Source organism: Acomys russatus, chromosome 32 (assembly GCF_903995435.1).
Source record: "Acomys russatus chromosome 32, mAcoRus1.1, whole genome shotgun sequence".
Classification (NCBI taxonomy): Eukaryota; Metazoa; Chordata; class Mammalia; order Rodentia; family Muridae; genus Acomys; species Acomys russatus.
The window spans coordinates 42,742,717-42,765,467 of record NC_067168.1 but is presented as its reverse complement, the minus strand read 5'-3'; the positions used below and the strand labels follow the sequence as shown (position 1 = coordinate 42,765,467).

The window sequence follows — 22,751 nt, the reverse complement described above, 5'->3', positions numbered from 1 at the left end:
CATTTAGTTTTTACGTAGGTGTTGCTGATTCAAACTCATGTTTGCCTGGCAAGGGCTCTTGGGGACTGAGACATCCCCTTTCTCAACCTCTCCTCCATGCTTGGCCTCCTGTATGCCAGGATGCCTGTGAACGCAGTCCAGTGCAAATCTAAAGATAGCTATGTCACATGGCAGTATCAAAAGATTAGACACCCTGGAAGCTAAAGCACCAGGCTCACAATACAATAAAGTGTCCCAAGGTACTGTGTTTTATGACAATTTTGTAAAATGGGTGTGTGTGTGTGTGTGTGTGTGTGTGTGTGTGTGTGTGTGTGTGTGTGCTGATTTTAAGCTCACATGTCATAAAGCAAGCCATACCAGGAACTGAAAAATAGTTTTCTGTCAGAGAGAAACAATAACAAGCCGCTTCCCTCTCTTTGGAGAGGCAAGTGTGACACCGAGCAAGAGACTTCCGTTTGGAGAGATGTTACAGAGGATAATATGTCAAAGAAGAGACTACAAGGCTGCAGCTGTGAGAAGAGCTTAGAAGTTTCCTTCAATTTCCTTGTGCAGCCTCCTTGTGAGTGGTGTGATTTAGATCCTTTTAAAAAGGATTTGCTTGAAAGAAAACTTTTTAGACCATAGGGCCAGTTTGTCTCTCCCTCTCTCCGGCCTTTGTAAATGAACAAAGTCACCACTTGTCCCCATACGGGGTGCAAATAGAGGTCTGGTGTGGCTTTTACTGCCCTTTCAGGCTCCTCATTCAGCTGGTTATAAGTGGGATCTTTAGAAGCCACACAGCAGGAATCTTTTGCTTGGGGCACAGGGTGTGGGAGAATCTTTGAAATAACCTATTGAAACTCTTGAGTTGTTGGGAAGAAAGTGTCCTCTTTGGACTTCCTTATTAGCAGTACAGGAAATAAACACACACACACACACACACACACACACACACACACACACACAGGAAACCATAGCCTCTCTGTGAACTTCATGTCAGCATCTGCTTATCAAAAAGTTCATTGTGGATGCCTGAGAATTGTGTGTACTTGAGTATATGTATGTATGTATTGTATGTAAATTTATGTACACATGTACATACATGTACAGTGCCCATACAGACTGCTACAAAATACCCAGGCTGATTGGATGAATACTATAAAATATATATGTCTGGATAACATTTATGTTATTTTTAACTGTAGAAGCTAGATATATAACACGCAAGCACACACACACGTTTTTAACAAGGTCTCACTATGAGGCACAGGCTGGTCTTGAATTCTCAGTCATTTTGCAGTCTCCCTCTCCCATGCGCATGCGCACGCATGCACACACACACACACACACACACACACACACACACACACACACACACATATCATATACATATGCAGGAACATATGTATATATATTATATACATGCCCTCATGTAGCCCCAGCTGGCCTTGAACTGATCATGTAGTCAAGAATGACTTTGAACTCCTCCTCTTGCCACTGTCTCTCAAGTGGAGTGTCATTGAATGGCTAACAGGATTTGGAAATGCGAACTTGGGGACCAAAAGAAGATCAAGCATGTATTTTATAGAGGGAAGGAAGGAACATGGAAAAAAAGTGTTAGAAAAAGAACCCCACTCAAACCAGAGTAGGAGAAAATAAAGGGTGTCCCCATGATGATGCTCAGGACCCCTACACACCATGTGACTGCTTTTGCTGGACCTGGAATGCCCTCCTCTCTCATGACATCTCTGCTCTGCTGCTTCTGCACTCTTACTCCTTCATGTATCGTAGTGAGTTGTCACTCCACTGCATTTCTTCTCAGTATCACCTAAGTAGAAAAAGGTTCATGTTTGGGCACAGGACTATCTTTCATTTGGGGTCTGCAAGAACCTGGAGCTCAAAATATAGACCAGCTCCTCTTTTTGTCTGTCTTCTCTGCTCTGTCCCCTAATCCCATACCTGCTCCAGTAAAGTAGTCTCTTCCTAGTTCAAATACCCAATATAGATGTGGGCTTCTCTGTGGTCTCAGTCTGCATTCCCATAAGCTGTCTGGTTGGTGTGGGCCAATTCAGGGGACAGCTTGGCTCTATCAGGCTCAGGTTGGAATGCTGTCTGTAATGACCACATCTTATAAGGAAATGGATCAGGAGGAGCTGGGAATGGTGGCAAAGCTTCCAAGGCTGGGAGAACATTCTACTGCAGTTACCATTCTATGACTGCCCGGATACTACAGACATGTTATTTACCACACAAGCATAAAATTCTCCTTAACACTAGCATTAGGGGGGAGAAAAAGACTAGCATTAGCAGTACTTTAAGCTACCGTTAGAATGCACCCAAAATAATCTCAGTGTGACCTTATTGACTACTTCTGTAATTGTCTTGAAATTTTTGTCTGCTGAGGACATTTGATAGTAGTAACATCTACTTGCTTTTCCGTGATTGAACCCAGAGATCGCTGTCTGCATGATAATGACATCCCTAGCCAAGTCCTAGCAATGTGGAAAGGACACAAGTACGGGCATATGACATCATCACTGACAATGAAGGTGGTAGTTTCAGTCCTGTTGTCTATAATGTTGTAGAACAATATCTTCGCTGGTGACACATCTCCATCTTCATCAGCACACTGTGATGCGCAATAAAAGTCCCCCCTGATAAGACCCATTGATATCCCCTCATAGATGTGAGTGGGGATGGTCATAAGAGCCCAACCACTCCTTCCTCATCCTCCCTCCCAGCTCTGGGTAACATATATGGAACATGGAAGAGTAACATGGAGGGACTTTATCTATGTATACCCCTATGGAAAGGTCATCGGCCATACTGGGATGCAGCTATACCGGGGTCACCCATGTTCCTGCAAGCAATCTTTCTCCCACATTCAGTAAATTAGCCCAGTCAACTAGTTAACTCGCTAAGTTGGACTGAGATGGGACTGTACCAATGAGTGGCTCGCATGCCTCTGACTCACAACAATCTTTTGAAACATGAATTTCTCTATAGATTTATTATTTTTTGACCATGCAGTGGATAACCTATACTTTATTCTTTAATATATATTTTATTAATTTATTCATATTACATCTCAATTGTTATCCCATCCCTTGTATCCTCCCATTCCTCTCTCCCTCCCATTTCCCCTTACTCCCTTCCCCTAAGACTGTGACTGAGGGAGACCTCCTCACCCTGTATATGCTCATAGGGTATCAAGTCTCTTCTTGGTAGCCTGCTATCCTTCCTCTGAGTGCCACCAGGCCTCCTCATCCAGGGGATGTGGTCAAATATGGGGCACCAGAGTTCATGTAAAAGTCAGTCCTCACTCTCCACTCAACTGTGGAGACTGTCCTGTACATTGGCTAGATCTGGGTAGGGGGTTAAAGTTTACTGCATGTATTGTACTTGGCTGGTGCCATAGTTTGAGCAGGACTCCTGGGCCCAGATCCACCCATCATAATGTTCTTCTTGTAGGTTTCTAGGACCCTCTGGACCCTTCTATTTCCCCATTCTCCTTTGCTTACCTCACCTAGAGTCCCAATAGGAAGTCTTCTCCTCTGACGCACATTCTTAGTAAGTGAAGACTTTCATGGGACATGCCCCTTGGGCTAGTGTCTGGATATAAGTGAGTATATACCATTTGACTCTTTCTGCTTCTGGGTTAACTCACTCATTATGATCATTTCTAGTTCAATCCATTTGTCCACAAATTCCGGGAATTCCTTGTTTTTAATAGCTGAGTAATATTCCATAGTGTATATGTACCACAGTTTCTTTATCCATTCTTCTACTGAGGGACACTTAGGCTGTTTCCATGTTCTGGCTATTACGCATAAGGCTACTATGAATATGGTTGAGCAAATGTTCTTGTTGTGTGCTGGAGCATCTTCTGGGTATATTCCAAGGAGTGGAATAGCTGGGTCTTGAGGAAGCCCTATTCCCATTTTTCTGAGATAGCACCAGATAGATTTCCAAAGTGGCTGTTTGAGTTCTATGGGTTGTTTTCTTTGGGATTGCTAGGATCTGGAGACGACATATTGTTTTGAGGTTTTTTTTGCATATGATTTTATGTTGTCCTTTAGTCATCTTGCCATCTCTGTTTTTGGGAAGTAGCTTCCAGAGTTGGGTGGAGGGAGTCTGAGGATAGATTCACCTGTTTTCTCAGGATTTCCCTAGGCCAGAAGCGCTGATGTTTCACTGGTAGGATGGCAGGAGACCAGCCATGTAGTTTGGGTCTCTCATAGCCAGTGATCCCCAGCTCCCTTGTACTGTGGGTTCTGTAATCATCCTGGGACTAAGAATGCTCTGTGGGTCAGGACAAAGTGTCCACAGCCTTCTGGGTCCCCTTGTGGTACCGGAGCTCTCCTAGGACTGATGCAGGTCAGGCAGAGGAGGTCTGATGGCCACTCTACTTTCTGTCTCCTCCAGATTTCCTTAGTCCCAGAGCTCTGATGCTCCACTGGTCTGTGGTTCCTGGGAGCATTTTGGGACTCAGACTGCTCGCAGAATCCAGGTTAGTGTCACGGGGCCCAAACTGCGCACACACTGAGTCCAGTTAGCGTCTATGGACTCAACGTGAGCGCTGAGTCCAGTCTACATCTCTGGACCCAAATGAGTCTCGGGGCCCAACCCATGTGCTTAGTCCAGGTAGTGCTGAGTCCAACCAGAGTCTCGGGCCCAAACTTCACACTGTGCTTGCTCAGGACCCGAACTGCGCGCCAAGCTGAGCTAGAGTCTCCGTGGCCGAACTGTGTACCGAGTCCAGTTTGCGTCTCAGGGCAGGAGCTGTGCACCGAGTTGAGCTTATGTCACAGGACCCAAACCGACCACTGAGCTCAGTTAGGGTCTCGGGGCCCAAATCTTGCACCGAGTCCCCTCTCCTGCAGCAATTCCCACAGGTCACCACGCCAATCGCATCTGCTGGAGGGTTCCCAGCTGCCAACCTCAGCTACCGCCGCTGCTGCTCTGGTCCGAGAAAATCTGCGCTCCTCCCGTGTTCAGGGGTACTCAGGTTTTCTGTATTTTGATCCTCTGAAACTATGGAGTACTTCCGCTGTAGTGAGGTGGGGAGCTTGGTGTTCCTGGTTAAGAATTCCGTGCAATTCTCTGAATCGTTTACTGGAGCTTCTAAACACGGTCTGTGCTGCTCGCCTCCATCTTGGAGTCCTAGGCTTATTATTTACTTTTTATTTTCCCTTTTAAAAATCTGTTACTTTAGTATGTGTATGTTGTAGAAAAATATAAAAAAAAATCTAATCATGTTTATTATTAAATTAGACTATAACTATTATGATAGTATTATCTATTCCACTGTCATAATTAACAAAGACACAGACACCTGCTGTATTTCAGAATAACCTCGTTTTACCTGGGACTGGGCATATGTTAGCCCTCTAACCTATCCTTATCACTTCCCAGCCCCCATCCCAGGCTATCTGTTTTAATCATTCCTATTTGGGCTGCTTCCCATCCGTCCATGTCGATCTGGCCATGTGCTTCTCTCCAAGCTGACCCTGTACTTCTTTTCTCTCCCTACCATCCTGTGGTTCCCAAACCCAGGTCTGTGAACCTCAAACTCTACCTCCCCCTCTTCTGCCAAATCCCAAGCTTCAGCACTGTTTGTTAATCAATCAACTTTAAATAGGTAGAGCAAGGCTTACACAGCAAGGACAGGCGTGTGTGAGGATGTGCTCATCTGGCCGCTAACCAGAACTTGGGGGCCAATAATTAGCATCAGAATACATAGCACCAACCAACCCCCAGTGTGTGTGTGTGTGTGTGTGTGTGTGTGTGTGTGTGTGTGTGTGTACATTGCCTGTATGTATCTGCGCATCACAGGTATGCTGTTGCATCCGGTCCCCTGGAACTGGAGTTACAGATGCTTGTGAACCACCACATGGGTGTTGAGGATAGAACTCGGGCCCTCTGCAAGAACAGCCGGTACCCGGTACTCTTACCTGCTGAGCCATCTCTGCAGCTCCTTTGTGAACTCATTTTAACATATGCCTATAATATCCATTCTCATCTCCATGCACACTGTATTTGTGGAGGTAACAGTCACACAGTCATGCCTCATTCTTCCTTAATCCTTAGCAGTTCTATGCCTTTTCCAGACTGCCTCCCAACTTCTCCATCAGAAATCATATGTGTCAACACCCATATTATTAGTGTTACAAGAAACCAGAGACAGAATACTTGAAAGACCCAGGAGCAAATGTTCTATGGACATTATCAGCACTAGGCTGCAGATTATTCCTAGAGAGATGGTTATGCTAACTGCACCATCTGCCCGCATCCCCAGCCATGTGTCGTCTTTAACTTTTAACCACAGCTATGACAGACAGACTGATTCACCCAGCTCTTGAGACACCCCATTTCCCCCGTGTGCCTTCCCACTTTGCCCCTCCAGAGTGTTCTCTGGTACCCAGAGATTCCATTCTCCAGGTCTAACTCCAGCTTGTAAGTGATAATTGTGGGCAAGCCCTTATCCAGGGCCAAATGCTCTACATCCTAACTCTACAGGAGTCACTGCCTCTGGCCTTGCATATGGGCCTCTGAAGACCTGTGATGCTGCGTGTGCCCATGTACAGCCCATCTGCCTCTTCTTTCCTGTTTGCTTTGTGGGACTATCTTTTGTGCCTGCTCCCTCAATTAGATTTTTGAAACCTATCTGTTTTCCCCCTTAGAAGCTGCTTCCTGAAAAGCCTCCCACAAAAGTCAGCACGAAAGCAGAATATGGAAAAGGGGAGTTTCTTGAATTCTTGCCTGGATTTGAATCCCAAACCAAAGGCCTGGTCATTACAAGACCTTGGATTTTAAGTTACCTTGTCTCCTTCTCCATCAGTTTGCTCACCTATAACATCTCCCTTATGATATTAGCTGGCTCCTAATGTTGCTAAGAAGAAGCCAAAATTATTACAGTAATATTATAAAGCATTTGAAACAGTTCGTAGTGCAGCATGGGCTCTGAGCAAGTGTTGGCTCTTGGGACACTGTAGCCCTCATCCAACATGTCCAGGAATCTCATGAGGCTGCTTGCTCCTCCCTTTTTCTTGTTGCTTCCTTTTATGCTCTCTCTCTCCCTCCCCCTCCCTTTCCCCCTCCCCCCTCCCTTTCCCCTCCCCCTCACCCCTCACCCCCCACCCCCTCTTCTCCCTCCAGTTTCTCTTTCCTCTTTGAGATAGATGAGATATTTTGTAACCTAGGTTGGCCTTGAACTCACTATTCAACCCTGAGGATGACCTTGGACTTCAAATCCTTCTGCTTCCTCTTCTGCTGAGGGAATGGAAACTTGGGGTTTCTGGCTTTCTGGGCAAGCAGTCTACCAACTGGGTTAGGTCCCCAGCCCCCACACTATGACTTTTCTGAGTGCATTTTCTTTCTGTCTTCTTCTTCTTCTTCTTCTTCTTCTTCTTCTTCTTCTTCTTCTTCTTCTTCTTCTTCTTCTTCTTCTTCTTCTTTATCCTATTACTGGCAGGCTGGATAGCACCACACCATTCCACTACTGCCTTCTGGAAGCATGCAAGAGGGCTCTTTTGTCTGCTGCTCCGTTTCATATTCTTCATCAGCCCTGACCCCTGTCCTGGCAGAAGCGGAGGCAGCGCAGCCAGCTCTTGGCTATGCCGAAGCCCTTTGTCCAGGCTCTTTGCTCTTTCCGCTGGCTTCCTGCCTCTGGGCTTGTCACATGCTCCCTGGCATGGCTCGCAGAAGGTGTGCCAAAGAGAGGAACAATAGTGGGGTTCGGATTAGGCAGCTATGGGGCCCAGGGAGTGAGGATCTGAGGATGATTGAGCCATTCTTTCCTTTTGTTTCTCTTACAGATTCATCTTCTGCTTTTGCAATGTCATGTGTTTTTCTTTGATTGAAATATAATTGATACAGAATACAGGGCAGAGGTGCTAACTGTTCACTTCGGTGAGTGTTGGCAGTTGTAAACATCCATACAATGATCCCCAAATAAGACAGCAAACATTTCTATTTCCATGGAAAGCTCTTATTTTCCTTCTGAATTAATTTCTCTTGAGGCGTCTCAGCAGTCACCTCTGGTTTTTCTTCTTATATACATATGTGGTTTTCCTTTTTATGAAAATAGATATTTTTATACAATATATTCTGATCATAGTCTCCCTTCTCCATCTCCTCTCAAACCCTCCTAACCTTCCCACCCATACAACTCCAACTTTTTTCTCTTTCTTTTTAGAAAAAAACACAGGCAAATTTAAAAAAGAAAAGGCACAAAACGCATACATACATTCACACACACACACACACACACACACACACACACACACACACACACACCAAAAAACCCCTAAAAATTATAGAGCATCATGTATAACTTAAAGACTAGTAAGGTAAACAATGCTCAAACAAAGCGATATAGGACAAAAACCTCCAAAATTACCACTGAGTTTGTTCTGTGTTGGCCATCTACTGCTGGGTGTGGGGCCTGCCCGTTAGTGTGTTTTATGTACTCAGTGAGGCTCCATTGGAGAAAATGAATTTTTCCTTTACAAGCACTTGTCAGTTGGAGGTAGCTTCTTGGTTAGGGATAATAGCTTATATTCATGCATTTTTTTATGTCAGACCCTATCTAAGTGACATCATATATACATACGCTGTTGTCCTTGCCATCTTCAAATTTTTATGATTTTAAAATTCACATATATTGGTGGGTACCAGGAGTCTGCTCATAGTGATAGCTAGAAAACATTCTATACTATAAATATTCCTCAGTTTTTAAAATATATTCTTCTAGTTGTAGCTTGAAGACAATTTCCAAACTGACTATGGTTATTATGACTATTCCAATTCTTTTCTAAAAAATAATATTTTATTTATTCTTTTAGACTCTCAAGCATATATACATCACACTTTGATTTTCTCTATCTCCTTCTCCCGACTTTGAACTCCTGTCAGGATCCCCTGAAATTTCTACTCTTAACTTCCTGTCCTAATCTGTTTTTCTTAATGTTTCACTGAGTCCAGCTAGTGCTGCCCGTCACACTTGGGTCTGGGATCTTCCACTGCAGCAGGGACCACCTACAAGTAGCCACAATCCTAAAGATGAACACTTTTCTCTCCCCTAACGGCCATCAACTGACAACAGTTCCGCAACTAGGGAAAGGCCTTGGGAGCCCCTCCCTGCTGCTTGCCAATTTGACTGGTTTGATCCTGCGCATGCAGGTCTTGTGCAGGTAACCATCCTGTGCATGCAGGTCTTGTGCAGGTAACCATCCTGCATATGCAGGTCTTGTTCAGGTAACCATCATGTGCATGCAGGTCTTGTGCATGCAGGTCTTGTGCAGATAACCATCCTGCACATGCAGGTCTTGTGCAGGTAACCATCCTGCACATGCAGGTCTTGTGCAGGTAACCATCCTGTGCATGCAGGTCTTGTGCAGGTAACCATCCTGTGCATGCAGGTCTTGTGCAGGTAACCATCCTGTGCATGCAGGTCTTGTGCAGGTAACCATCCTGTGCATGCAGGTCTTGTGCAGGTAACCATCCTGTGCATGCAGGTTTTGTGCAGGTAACCAAAGATGCTGTGTATTCACAAGTGCAACACCAGGACCTGTCCGGAAGATGGCATTTCACACTCATCCCCATCCCCTCCTATTTGTTGTCTTTCCAACTCCTCTTCCATCTTGTTTCTTGAGCTTCCTGGGGATGGTAGAGATAAGATAGATGTCTTATTTAATGCTGAGCATTTGATCATTTATTCTCAGCATGCTGACCACTTATAGATTTCTGCATTAACTGCTGCACACTGTAAAAGGAAGCTTGTTTGACCAAGGTTGAGAGGCAGACAAATCTATCAGAAGAAACATTAAACATTTCAAAGGCAGTTTGGTATGGCTGTTTACCAAAATAACAATAATCGCTTCTCCACTAGTCATATTCATATAAAAATATAATTTCTTTTGGGAAAATGACTTGGGGACACTGTGTGAAGATCTCAGCCAGCATTTAATGTTGCTGGTAATTTTATTTTTAGTCATTACTGTTCTAGGTTGTATGGACCTGGTATATTGTTACAGCTTTACTTCACATTTTCTCCATGACCAGTGGGTTTGCAGCTCCTCTTTCAAGCTCACTAGCCATCCCAGTGTCTCCTTTGGTGTATTTCCTTTCAGATCATTAATGGCAGGATAATCTAGTCAATTCAACCAATGTTTTAAAGTCCTTGTTCTCATTTAAAAGGAATAACATGGACATTTAGTGTTCTATGAAAGATACAAAGATAGGGAGTCAGTCGTTTTGTAATAGAAAGGACAAAATAATTGCCTTTAAAGTGTCAGCTAGGCTAAAGTTAGAAGGGAAAGGGGGGGGTCAAGAGACATTAATATGGTAAAAAGAAAAGATTATCAAATATTTTTCAGCCAGGAGAAGCACAGTAAAGGCATGCTTGTAGAAAGTCTGATTCCAGTGTCATTGTGGAGGGTCTGTCAAGGCTTAAAGTGGCAGGCCTTCCTTCCATCTCAGAAGTTCTGTTGTACACTGATGGAAGCCTTAACTATGGAGAGTGAGATGAGGGCAGAGAGGATAAAACACTTTACAAACTACTAACTTTTTTTCAATAAAATTCAATGACACTCATCATTGATGTTGGAAATGAGTAAGCCTTACTAATACTTCAAGGCATTTGCTTTTTCAAAATGTAGCTGTGATGTTTTAAAAAGAAAGGGGGGAGACCTTCTTCCAGCCCTTTACTCTCAGGTGATGTCTATCTTTGTAGCTGAGGTGTGTTTCTTATATGCAGCAGAATGTTGGATCATGTTTACACATCCATTCTGTTAGTCTGTGTCTCTTTATTGGAGAGTTGAGACCATTAATGTTGAGAGAGATTAATGACCAGTGACTGTTAGGTCCTTTTATTTTGATGTTGGTTGTGACATAGAAATATTCTGTTTCATCAATGAAATAGAATCAAAGACCCAGAGATAAACCCACACACACCTATGGACACTTGGTTTTTCACAAAGAAGCCAAATCCATACAACGGAAAAAAGATAGCATCTTCAACAAATGGTGATAGTCTAACTGGATGTCTACATGTAGAAAAATGCAAATAGATCCATATTCATCCCCCTGCACAAAACTAAAGTTCAAGTGGATTAAAGACCACATACACACAAAAACAAGACACACTAAATCTGTTAGAAGAAAAAGTGGAGAAGAGCCTTGAACTCATTGACACAGGAAACAACTTCCTGAACAGAACACCAATAGCTCAGGCTCTAGGATCAACAATTAATAAATGAGACCTCATGAAACTGAAAAGCTTCTGTAAGGCAAAGGACACTGTCAACAGAGCAAAATGATACCCTACAGACTGGGAAAAGATCTTCACCAACCCTACATCTGACAAAGGGCTATTGTTCAAAATATATAAAGAACTCAGGAAATTAAACACCACCAAACCAAATAATCCAGTTTAAAAAATAGGGTTCAGAGATAAACTGAGAATTCTCAACATAGGGAATCAATTTGGCACTTTCTCAGAAAATTTGGAATAGTTCTACCTCAGGATCCAGCCATACTACTCCTGGGCACATACCCGAAAGATGTTTCACCATTTAAAAAGGGCATTCACTCAACTCTGTTCATAGCAACTTTATTCGTAATAGCCAGAATCTGGAAACAACCTAGATGTCCCTCAACTGAAGAATAGATAAAGGAATTGTAGTACATTTACACAATGGAATAGTATTCAACTATTAAAACAAGGAAACCTTGAAATTTGCAGGCAAATGGATGGAACTAGAAACAGTCATCCTGAGTGAGGTAACCCAGACTCAGAAAGATATGCATGGTATATACTCAATTATTAGTGAATATTAACCCAATATACATGTCCTCTGAGAGACTCCACCCAGCAGGGGATCAGGACAGATGCTGGAACTCACTGCTGGACTCTGAGTAGAATGCTGAGAGTGGTATGGAAGAATGGGAGATGGAAGAACCCAGAGGACCCATAAGGAGACCATCAAGGCTGGTGGATCTGGACAAGGCAGGGGGTAGGGTACTGCACAAACTGTTGCACCAACCAAGGGCAATACATGTAGTAAATCAAGTGCCCCCTATTCCGATCTAGCCAATGGACAGCTCATTCTCCTCAGTTGTGGGGAGAGTGGGGACTGCCTCTGACATGAACTCTTGGGCTCCCAGTTTTATCACTTCCCCTTGGTTGGAAGGCCCAGCAGCAGCATCACACAGAGGAAGGGGAAGCAGGCAATCCAGATGAGACCTGGTAGGCTGTGGTCATGTGGGGGGGCGAGGAGGTCTCCTTCTGTCAGAGGTCTAGGGGAGGCAAATATGGTAGAAGATGGAGAAGGTGGATATAGGAAGATACAAGTGAGGGGACAACAACAGGGATATAATCTGAATAAAATAAAATAGTTATGGGGAAGATAGATATTTGGAGTAAAGCAGTTACCCATTTCACTTTTGTATGATAATTTAAATGTTGGTTTCTTTTCAGTGAGAGAGAGAGGGGAAGAGAGAGAAAGGGAGAAAGAGAGAGAGAGAGGAAGAGAGAGAAAGGGAGAAAGAGAGAGAGAGAGAGAGAGAGAGAGAGAGAGAGAGAGAGAGAGAAGGAGGGAGAGAATATTAAGAGAAGTGACATAAGATATGACACACACAGCTTGGGTGTGAATGTTCCAACAGATGGGAACATGGTGTGGAGGAGAAAGACCACCATGTCTGTGGTCACTGAGAGGATGACTGCTGTTAGTGAACTTAACTGAACTAGGAAAAGAGGGTGGCTACAGACTTCTCTGTACATTAAGTATCAGGTTCCTGACACATGTAAATGTGGAAACAGGAACCTAGCCAAAGTAACACAGGGGTTACTCAGGAAAGCATCTGAGTTCCTGAGGGCCGTGGTTTTCAGGGGGCATTTCGTGAGGCTAAGTCAGGACCCAAGGGGAAATTCAGTGGTCAGGTCCTTCCTCTGTTCTGGGCTTTTATGTGGGTACTGGAAATCTAAACTTGAGTCCTCATATTTATATGATTAAAAAAAAATAGTATCAAATAGTTTTCAGCCAAGAGAAATACAGTAAAGGTATGCTTGTAGAAAGAAAGACTGACTCTGGCATCATTGTGGAGGGTCTCGCAGGCCTTGGATAGCTACTTCTTATGACTATGTCTGCCCTTCTTGTTGACTTTTGACCTCTGTGGACCACAAGGTGGCTATCATAATGATAGGCCAAGCAAATAGAGAAGCAGGGACAACCAAATATGATTGGTTGCCTCCATACGGCTCTTTTATGGTTTTGTACTTTACATGAATTCATTCATCTGTGGATTAACATTTCAGTTATCTTTTTCTTTTTAAAAGACTGAATTGCTCTCGGGTCTAGTTATCCAAAGATGCTAAGATCTGTCCTCCGAAATGTCATTGGTCGGCGTGTCTGATATCAGAACCTAACCAAACAGATCACGGGCCCTTGGATGCAAGTTTCTTTCTGCTGGGTTTACAGAATATAATAGAAATACGATTAGCACATTTTCCCAGTGATTGAGTTGGCAAGCGCCATGGATTTATAAATAGAATTTATTGTGAAAGTCACCATGCTACTGGGATAAGTGGTTCTCCCAATCAGATTCTAGAAAGTGCTCTCTGAAAAGAAACTATTATATGCCTCCTGATCTGGGGCCATCCGAAGACAATGGAGATAACAAGGGACTTTTGTTTTCAGTATATTCTACCCTGTGTGTCATGGTGATCAGCCAGTTCTACTTGCCATCGGGGAAATTAATATTTTATCACTCTTCCATTTTCAGTGACATGGGTAGAGCAGGTTGGGGGTAAATGGCTATTTCCAACCCTGCACCATGTTGCTAGCTTGAGGTGGTACAAGGGTGAACTGCTGGAGTGTGCCCAAACTTTTGAAGAGGGTCTCCCTAGGAGAGCAATAGACCTATAGAATATGAAGGCCATTTAGAGTTGGGCACGAATCTGGCTTTCAATCTAATCCTCATAATGAAATTCTTATTTACCACATGAGAATGAGACTAATGGTGAACTTCCAAAGTAACCACTATGTGTAAGGTCATTTATGTAATTGAAGGGAGGACTGTTGCTATCTCCTACCAAAGGGTCACTCATTTCTAAGGAACAGATGTGCACGCTATAGCTAGGGGGAAAATAGTTTTGATGAGATCAGTGTCGATAAGGCTATGTGCTTGGCGATGCAGGCAAAACTGTAATACAGAGGAGATACTTTGATCTCAGTTAGAAGAGAATTTAGTGTTTCTTCCACAGCCAGTGGCCATTTCCATGGTTAGCGAGTCATCTGCCCTGTCCCCACAGGAGAATGCATGGCGCTGCAGGAGAATGCATGGTGCTTGGTTTCTCCAGAGCTGAGTTTACATTATATCTCTTTCTTCCCAACAGTCTAACTCCACAGTGAGAGTCTATCCAACTAGCAAGTCACGAGTGACCATGAGCCCAGGCTTCGGCTCCCAGTGGAGCAGCAGCCAACCTGCCTGGAACACATACTCCTTCCCAAGAGCGAGCTTGCACTACCAGTCTCATGCCAGCTACACCTGCTGCACTGGCCACCCTGTGGTAAGCACCCCGTCTCCCAGTACTCGGACACGCTGCACGGTTGTGTTTTAAGTTGGTCTTTCTGTGAAATGGGTTGCTTTTCTAAAAACACACTGCAAAAACAGGTGGTTAGTGAGACTGTCTTAGGCATTCAGATGACAAATGTTCAGATGGTCTCTGGTGACAGCTGGTATTTTATTTGAAGTTATTCCTAGGTGGTGCAGACAGCATGGTTTTATAATGGTGCGCTGGGGGATTGAATGTGTGGCTGTTTCTGGTTCGATTCTTCTGGCTTCCTCTTGGCTGTTGATGTGGAATCTAGTTGGTCACTGTTGTGCTTGGGAAGAAAAGGAGTGTTAAGATGACAGACAGTTGCAAGATTCTGGACACTCCCACTTTCCTCCGTGATCTTCTGAATTATTTGTTCAGATGTAAATGACGCAAGTATTTTTCAGCTGCTACGACATAGAACTTAGGTTGTTGGTATAAGTGACTTACAGGGCAGGAGATACAAACATAGTCTTGGAAAAACAAACTCATGGAATCTGAGAAGCTTGCAGAGTAAGATGCTTCTTCTTGCCACTGGGTCTTTTATGTGTCTTAATCCAAGGACTGTAAACTAAGCCTGTTGTGTTACTGTAAATTGCCCTGTGGTGACTGTTGGTTAGGGAGATCTGTGTTGATTATTAGAGAGCCAAGAACTGTTCTTTTTAGGGCTCAGTGCTTCTCTTCTGGCTGCTCAGCCCTAGTAGGTGTGGGATCTGTAGCCATTCAACTCTTGGTTGTAGACTGCTATATTATACGACCTGGTTAACGCTTAACAATTATGAAGTTATAAATTAAACTTGGTATCTAAGTTGAAGCAACATGTTGTTTTTTATTTAAATAATTTATTCAGATTACATCTCAATTGTTATCCCCTCACTTGGATCTTCCCATTCCATCCTCCCTCCCTCTTTCACCCTATTCCCTTCCTCTAGGCCTGTGACAGAAGGGGACTCCCCTCTCCCCACTATGTGGTCACAGCCTATCAGGTCTCATCATGATAGCCTACTTACTCTTCTTCTGAGTGCCACCAGGTCTCCCCAACAAGGTGGAGTGGTTAAATAGGGGACACCAGAGTTTATGTCAGAGTCTGTCCCCGCTCTCCACACAACTGTGGAGATTGCACTGTCCATTGGCTGGATCTGAATAGGCAGTCTGGGTTTACTGCATGCATTGTCATTGTTTGGTGCAGTAGTTTGTGTAGGCCTCCCTGGGTCCAGATCTGCTTGCCTTGTAGGGTTCAATATATTGTAAAAACACTCAAAAGAAGTCTCAGGACATTTACTCAAAATGAGGGTTAGGATGACTTTGCTCAAAGGCAGCGTGGGAATAACGTCTGATTTACATTCCAAGAAACTTTCTATGCAGCAGTTAGGCTTCCGGTATCCAAGTGGACATGGGAAATAATATATGCCCTAGAGTACAGAGAGGCAGCTCAGTTAGCACAATGTGCATGTAGCTTACCCAAAGCTCTGGGCTCAGTTCCCCAGCACTGTGTGCATCAGACGTACAGCAGGATTGTATGTCTGAGAGTATGCTTGGGAGTTCAAGGTCAACTACATATAAGTAAACATATGGGTAAATGGCTTGTTTAATAAATAAATAAGAATATATGCATGAGGATAGTTTTGGATATCTTAAATAACTTGGAAGAAGATCTTTAATAACTCTTCTTATTCTTCCATCAAACATTAGTCCGCATTATTATTCATTTATAATTATTCACTATTATTATGTTCTTGCTTCCTAAAGAATGGAGAAACTAATGTTTACACAAATAAGCCTATAAATAAAGATTTAGAAGAAGCAAATGAACAAGAGAAATATTTAGCAGTGCTAAGTCCAATGCAGACTCTAAGTTGATGAGTTGGTGAACAAGAGTGGGTGGAGCTTTGAGGTTAGGTGGTCAGGTAAGTCTTTTTTCAGACTCCACGTGAATGACAAGCACAGGTGTCTGTGCTGACCTCAGGACAAAGAGATACCCAAGCAGGGAAAAGTTCACACAAATGAGCCTGGAGAGAGGAGAATAGGAGGAAGGCAAAGTCAGAGCGAAAGTGGGGAGCCACGGTGTCTTGTTAGGGTTGCTGTTGCTGTGGTGAGACACCATGAACAGGTTAGGGAGAAAGGTTTTATTTGGCCTACACTTCCACATCGTAGTCCGTCACTGAAGGAATTCACATAGGGCGGGAACATGGAGGCAGAAGCTGATGCAGAGGCCACGGAGGGGTGCTGCTTACTGGACTGCTGTCATGGCTTGCTCACTGTTCACTCTGCCTTCTTGTAGAACTCAGGACCACCAGCCCACGGATGGCGCCAACCACAAGGGGCCGCACTCTCTCCCATCAGTCACTAACTAAGAAAATGCCTTACAGCCAGATCTTAGGGAGGCGTTTTCTCAGTGAAGGTTCCTTCTTTTCAGATGGCTCGAGCTTGTGTCAAGTTGACATAAGACTAGCCAGCACACACAGTAAGCAGTGCTTTGTCATCTATACCTAAGTGTGGTGGAAACCACTAATGTGTTCGTGTGGTTGGGCATGTGATACAGTTTCATCTGCCTTTACTTGAGGCAGAATTTCTCAGTGGCCTGGATCTTGCCAAGTTAGCTAGGCTGAGTGGCCAGTGAGGCCCAGGGATCCTCCTGTCTCTGTCTCCTCAGTGCTGGCCTTAGAAGCAAGCCCCACAATCCTCAGGGTTTTCTATGTGTCCTGGGGTTGCAGTCAGGTCCTTGGTTTGCATGCACTTTAACCAGTGAGCCTTCTCTTCAGCCCCATTAGAATGTTTTAAGTAAGGAAGTAGTTGTGGCAAATCAGTTGAGAGAGAGAGAGAGCAATGAGAGAACAGAGCCACATTAGGCAAGCATCCCATGCATGCACATATCACTGTAAGACAAGAGGAGCTCTTTTCTCTAGCCTTTGATCCCCCTGATGCTCAAAATGTAAGCAACTTTTCATAATAATAATACAATTTGCATATATCTTGGTAAACATTTGTTTAGTAACCAGTTCCTTGTTTACTATGTCTGTTTAGTTTTTCCCTTCAGTTATTACTTTCAAACCCTAGTAAAGCAAATCATAATTTAGTATTTCTATTCATATTTTTATTTACTTCAAGGTCATCTAATACAGCTGATACTGATTGCAAATTTAGTATTTCCCAAGTTTGATATTATGTCATATATACTTTTTAAAAAGTTCAAGGCGGTAGTTATTACCATATTATCATGTCATTTTAAAGATTAGTGTAGTTAAATTCTGAAAAAAATAAGTTTTTGCTCCAAGTTACACAGCTCATAGTGTGTAACTCAATGCAAACATGAACAATTTCACTTTCCAGTTTTCTTATTTATCTTATTTCCTGCATTGTCTTTTCTCCCGGTACCTCAATGCCTTCATCTACCCCTGAGAATAATGACATGTTTGTGTTGCACACCTAGCTCTTTCTAATTGTTTAATTTTCAACGTGTATGTGACTCCTTAGAGGAGCATTTGTATTTGTGGACTTTTTAATTTTACACCTGGGGTTAGGGTTGAAAACAAGCATTATCCTGTCTTCTGGTCTTCTAAACTACCGGGCAAACTAGAAGTTGTCCAGCTGCCTTCTGTTGTCTTAAACCCAGCAACAGCTGCTGCCTTTTGTTAGACCACAGAGAGTAAAGAAAGGCAGGAGGCAAATAGAAATAACAGATTAGGAACTTTCTAGAAAAGAGTCATGAGTGTTTGCATTTCTGAGTTCAAGAACGCTCTCAGGATCGGCTTCAGTACTTACTTGACATTCGCCCTTTAATACGACATTTAAACTTTCTTTCAAATTGTCTTCCCAAGCCTGATCAGATGACATTCAACTCTTGACTCTGAGATCAGCAGCCACTGAGCTCTAGCTACTGGTTTGTGACCAGAACTGTGTCGTCTGAAACTAAGCCAGTGGTTCACTACTGGGTGACTGAGAGCCAGGTCAGGATGTCCCCACTGGAGACATAGACTGTTTCATAACTTTCACTTGGATTCCTTTAGTAAGCTGACCTACTAGAGAAATATTTGGGGCTGCAGAGTTGTGAGAATGGATTCCATAGTCTCCATGCAGCCTAGGAACCAAGGAGAGTTTGTGGTTTTAGACCACAGGACTGGAATCTTGTCTGTATGGATTCTCAGAGATTTTCTTGAGACATATAATTTAGTGGCCTTTAGTGGGATGACAGTTGCTCTAGGTACCTCATAAAACTCTCATCTTGTAGAGAACTCACCAGGCTGATTAAATATTTCCAGTTCTCTAATTTCCTGAGGTTTCAGGAGCATCGGCCCACATGATATGTGTTGTGTGTTCAGTCTATTATGATCAAAAGACTTCCTTTTGCCTGTTCCCATACTAGGGAGGACTCCTGCTATCCCAGGAGCATCTAGTTAGCAACATGAAGTCATTATTTACATCTCAGAATTTCGGTAGCCTCAACCTGAGCAAGTATTTTCTCAGAGCCTTTTGGCACTTCACTGTGGTAGTTTCCCATGACCGATGAAACAAGCCACCACAAGTACAGGGGCTCAAATTACCATGCTTGTACTCTCCAACAGTTCTGAAAGTCAGCTTCTAAAATACATCCCACTGAGTCAAAATCAAGGAGTTGGTAGGGGAACACTCCGAAGAGCCTTTGAGAAGGTCTAGGAAAAGGGTTCCTTGCTTTTCTAGTTATGGTGATTCATTCCCAGTGCCTGTTGGCTCATGGCCATCCCTGATCATTTAGATTAGCACTTCAAACCTCCATCTCTCATCTTCCCCTAGGCCTCTATATGGTTTCTGATCTCAGCTTTCCAAATGAGGGTGCTCCTGGTGACTTTTGAGAGATCACCTGAAAAATCCAGAAGCGTCTCCCCAAACACAGGTTCCTAATTAATACGAATCACAAAATTCCTTTGTCTTAGAGAGGAACAGTTTGTCACCAGGTCTAGGGATCAGACCAAAGACATCTTGGTTTATTCAGCCTGTCATAATCACAATATTCAGCCACAGAATGGCTAAGTTCTGAGGCATTTGTCAGGCCTGGTGTTTTTCCTGAAAGTTTTCGGCATTTCGCTGAAGACGGTAGTGAAAGAAGATTGCTGATTTGTTTTAACTGTGCTCAACACAATCCACAACCATTGGGGAAGAGAGCCTGCTTCAGGGATTGTCTGACTCTGATTGGCCTGTGGGAGGATGTGGTCAATGTTGGTACTTAACCATCCTTGACTGTGTGTGGTACCATTTCATGGCCTGAGCGCCGGACCACATGAGTATAGAAAGCCAGCTACATGATCAGCTGCAGAAAGCAAGGTAACCTGGGTACATTTGCTTTTCTCTGCTATTGATTGGGTGTCATGTCATGTGACCAGCTGCTTTGGGTTGGTTCCTACCTCAACTTCTCCTCAATGAGGCATCGTAACCAGAAGTATAAGCCAAAAAAAAAAAAAACAAAACAAACAAACAAAAAAACCGCTTCCCTCCCTGTGGAGCTTTGTGTCAGGGTGGCTTAAATCACAGCTACAGGAGTCAAACCAGACATGAGCTCTTCAATGATGTATAGTTCAGCGGTTCTCAGCAGGCGAGTCATGACCCCTTTGGGGGGGTCACATATCAATTATCCTGCATATCCGATAGCTACATTATGATTCATAGCTAGTAAAAGTACAGTTATGAAATGGCAATGAAATGATTTTATGTTTGGGGAGGGGGCCACCACAACATGAGGAACTGTATTAAAAGCTTTCAGCATTAGGAAGGCTGAGAACCACTGCTATGGGGTTTCCAAATTATCGAAACTCACAAATAGGAGTTTCATGTTTTTGTCTGAAACCCAGTTTTTCCATTCTTAATTGAGGCAGATGGATGGTAGCTCTCTGTACAAGAACCCTTTTTTAACATACCTGGGGCAGAGTGGACTGGGAAGAGAAGAGGAGTCTGCAATCAGGATATAAAGTGAATAAACAAACTTTAAAAATATTCCTGAAATGCTGATTTTTTTCCCATATAGTCATTAATAGTGTTCCTTTTCTCACAGAAGTATTCAGGTTTAGAAGATATATTGCATAGTCCCTCTAATAGAGCCCTTTGCCAAAAACAAACACACAAAACAGAAACAAAGCCCACATCCCTTGCACATAAATCTTCCTGGGTCCATCTTCTCAAAGTATAAAAATGCCCCAGGAGAGCAGCCCCAAAGTGAACGCCTCATGTAATGCTCAGTCTGGCTCTGTCTTCCAGTGCACATGCATGTTTCGGTGTCGGGGAGAAGAATAGTGTTTCACAACCTAGAATGTACACTTCTTTTTGTGGTGATTTAAACTTACAATGCGAACCTAAAACTTGAGAGAGGACATACAATTTTTTTTTTTAAGATTATTCTAGAATACCTAGTAGTCATTTTTCCTAAATTTCTGCCTTCACATCATGGCTGCCTCCAGCCCTGCCCAGCTTCTCCAGAGACATTAAACACATTCGATGTCCCCTTCCTAGAATTCCATGTTAAAGGCTATTGTTTTCTTCCAACAAAATCTTCTCCACAACTAAATATTCAGAGCTGGCCCTAACACAGTTATCATCATTTGAGGGTTGGGTAAAATACTTCATTAGTTATAAGTGGGCTGTTTAGTTTCTGGTGTTGGAATGTCCAACTAACTGTAGTTTAAATATATAATTGCACATTAGCTCTCTTACTAAAGAAAGCGGATACAGGGCTATGGTGCATCTTGATATTTGCCGAGATGGCTGTAACAATATCATCCACTCCACAAGCTCCCCCACGCTGTGCTGCTACCCAGCCAGGAAGTGGTGTCTAATTGTCTTCTTAGAACTTTCAGATCTTTGGGCCTCACTTCCGGTTAACAGAGTCTGGTTGACATGGTGGAAAGGTCACTCAGTTGCTGGCTGCCAATGGGTCTCCAGAAAAGCTTCCCTTCTGGACTCCCCCTCGGGAGCCTCCTCTTTTAGATCTTTTCACAGTATTTGAGGAAGCCCAAGCCACCTGGAGAGACGACCAGAAGGTTCTCCGGGCAGTAGCAGTCAGTTAAGTTTAGCTTTTGAGGTCTCACGTGTGAGGACAAAAGCTGCCAGCTAATTCTATTCTTCAGCTGTGATCCGCTCCCAAGTGGTTGTATCAAACGATCAAAAGCGTAGTGGTATCCTTTGATGTCTTACATTTTCTCTTTATGTAGCTACACTACAGTTTTTTTGTTTTGTGCGTGCCACATGTGGGTGCACACGTGCATGCACACACACACACACACACACACACACACATATGCACATTTATACGCACACTCACACACACACAGGGGGAAATTTATAATTCTAAGAGGCAATTTTAAATTTATAATGACTTAAATGTGATTGATAAAATAAAAACCGCTACACTCTTATTCCACTTCATTGCTAAAATTTTTTGACAACGCACCTTACACATTTATATAAGGAATCACTTAACACATTGTTTTTTACTATTACTATTGTGAATAGTTGTACCTTCTGGTATTTTTATTTTTCTATTTAGTTTTGTAATTCTGCATTTGTTTATGTGAATGTGCATAAATGTGTGTGCATGTGTGTGCAGTGCTCACAGAACTAAGAAGAGGGCATTGAATCTCATGGAGCTGGAATTACAGGTAGTTGTAAACTGCCTGACAGGGGACCTGAACTCTGGTCCTCTGGAAGAGCAGTGAGGGATCATAACCATAGAGCTCTCTCCAGCCCCAATAGCTGTGTTTTCCAACCTTCACACTAAAGAAAAGTGATTCAAACACTGTCCTTACAGCATTATTCTGCATTTGGCTGTGTACTAACTTTCATTAGTCACCTTTATATTTTAAACTTCCTATTTAACTTTGAGAACTTCTTTCATACATGGCAGTTCTGGTATTAACGTCATGCTTCAGTTACAGCTTCTCTCTCAGTTACAGCTTCTCCCTCAGTTACAGCTTCTCCCTCAATTACAGCTACTCCTTCAGCTACAGTTTGCCTAGAGTGTACACAATGCTTTCCAGATGGAGCATTCTCAGCTTGCATGGCTTTTTCCTCAAATAATTTGTATATATAAGATTCAATTCTGCCCCAACTTTTGTAGACTCTGCTAAGAAATATGCTGCTAGCCTTACCAGAATGCTCTTGTACGTTGTCTGCGTCTGTGAGTTTTAGTATATTCTTTTTCTCCTTGACT

At 43.2% G+C, this 22,751-nt stretch overlaps 1 protein-coding gene across 5 annotated transcripts in view; it reads left to right on the top strand.

The window, feature by feature from the left end:
• Rbms3 (RNA binding motif single stranded interacting protein 3) overlaps positions 1–22,751 on the top strand; it is a 998,257-nt gene that overhangs the window by 243,669 nt on the left and 731,837 nt on the right. For all 5 annotated transcript variants that reach the window (XM_051140215.1, XM_051140224.1, XM_051140217.1 and 2 more), the window contains exon 2: positions 14,378–14,551. In XM_051140215.1, the coding sequence (XP_050996172.1) occupies positions 14,426–14,551 (126 nt within the window). In that variant the 5' untranslated portion in view covers positions 14,378–14,425. The remainder of the gene's footprint in view (positions 1–14,377; positions 14,552–22,751) is intronic.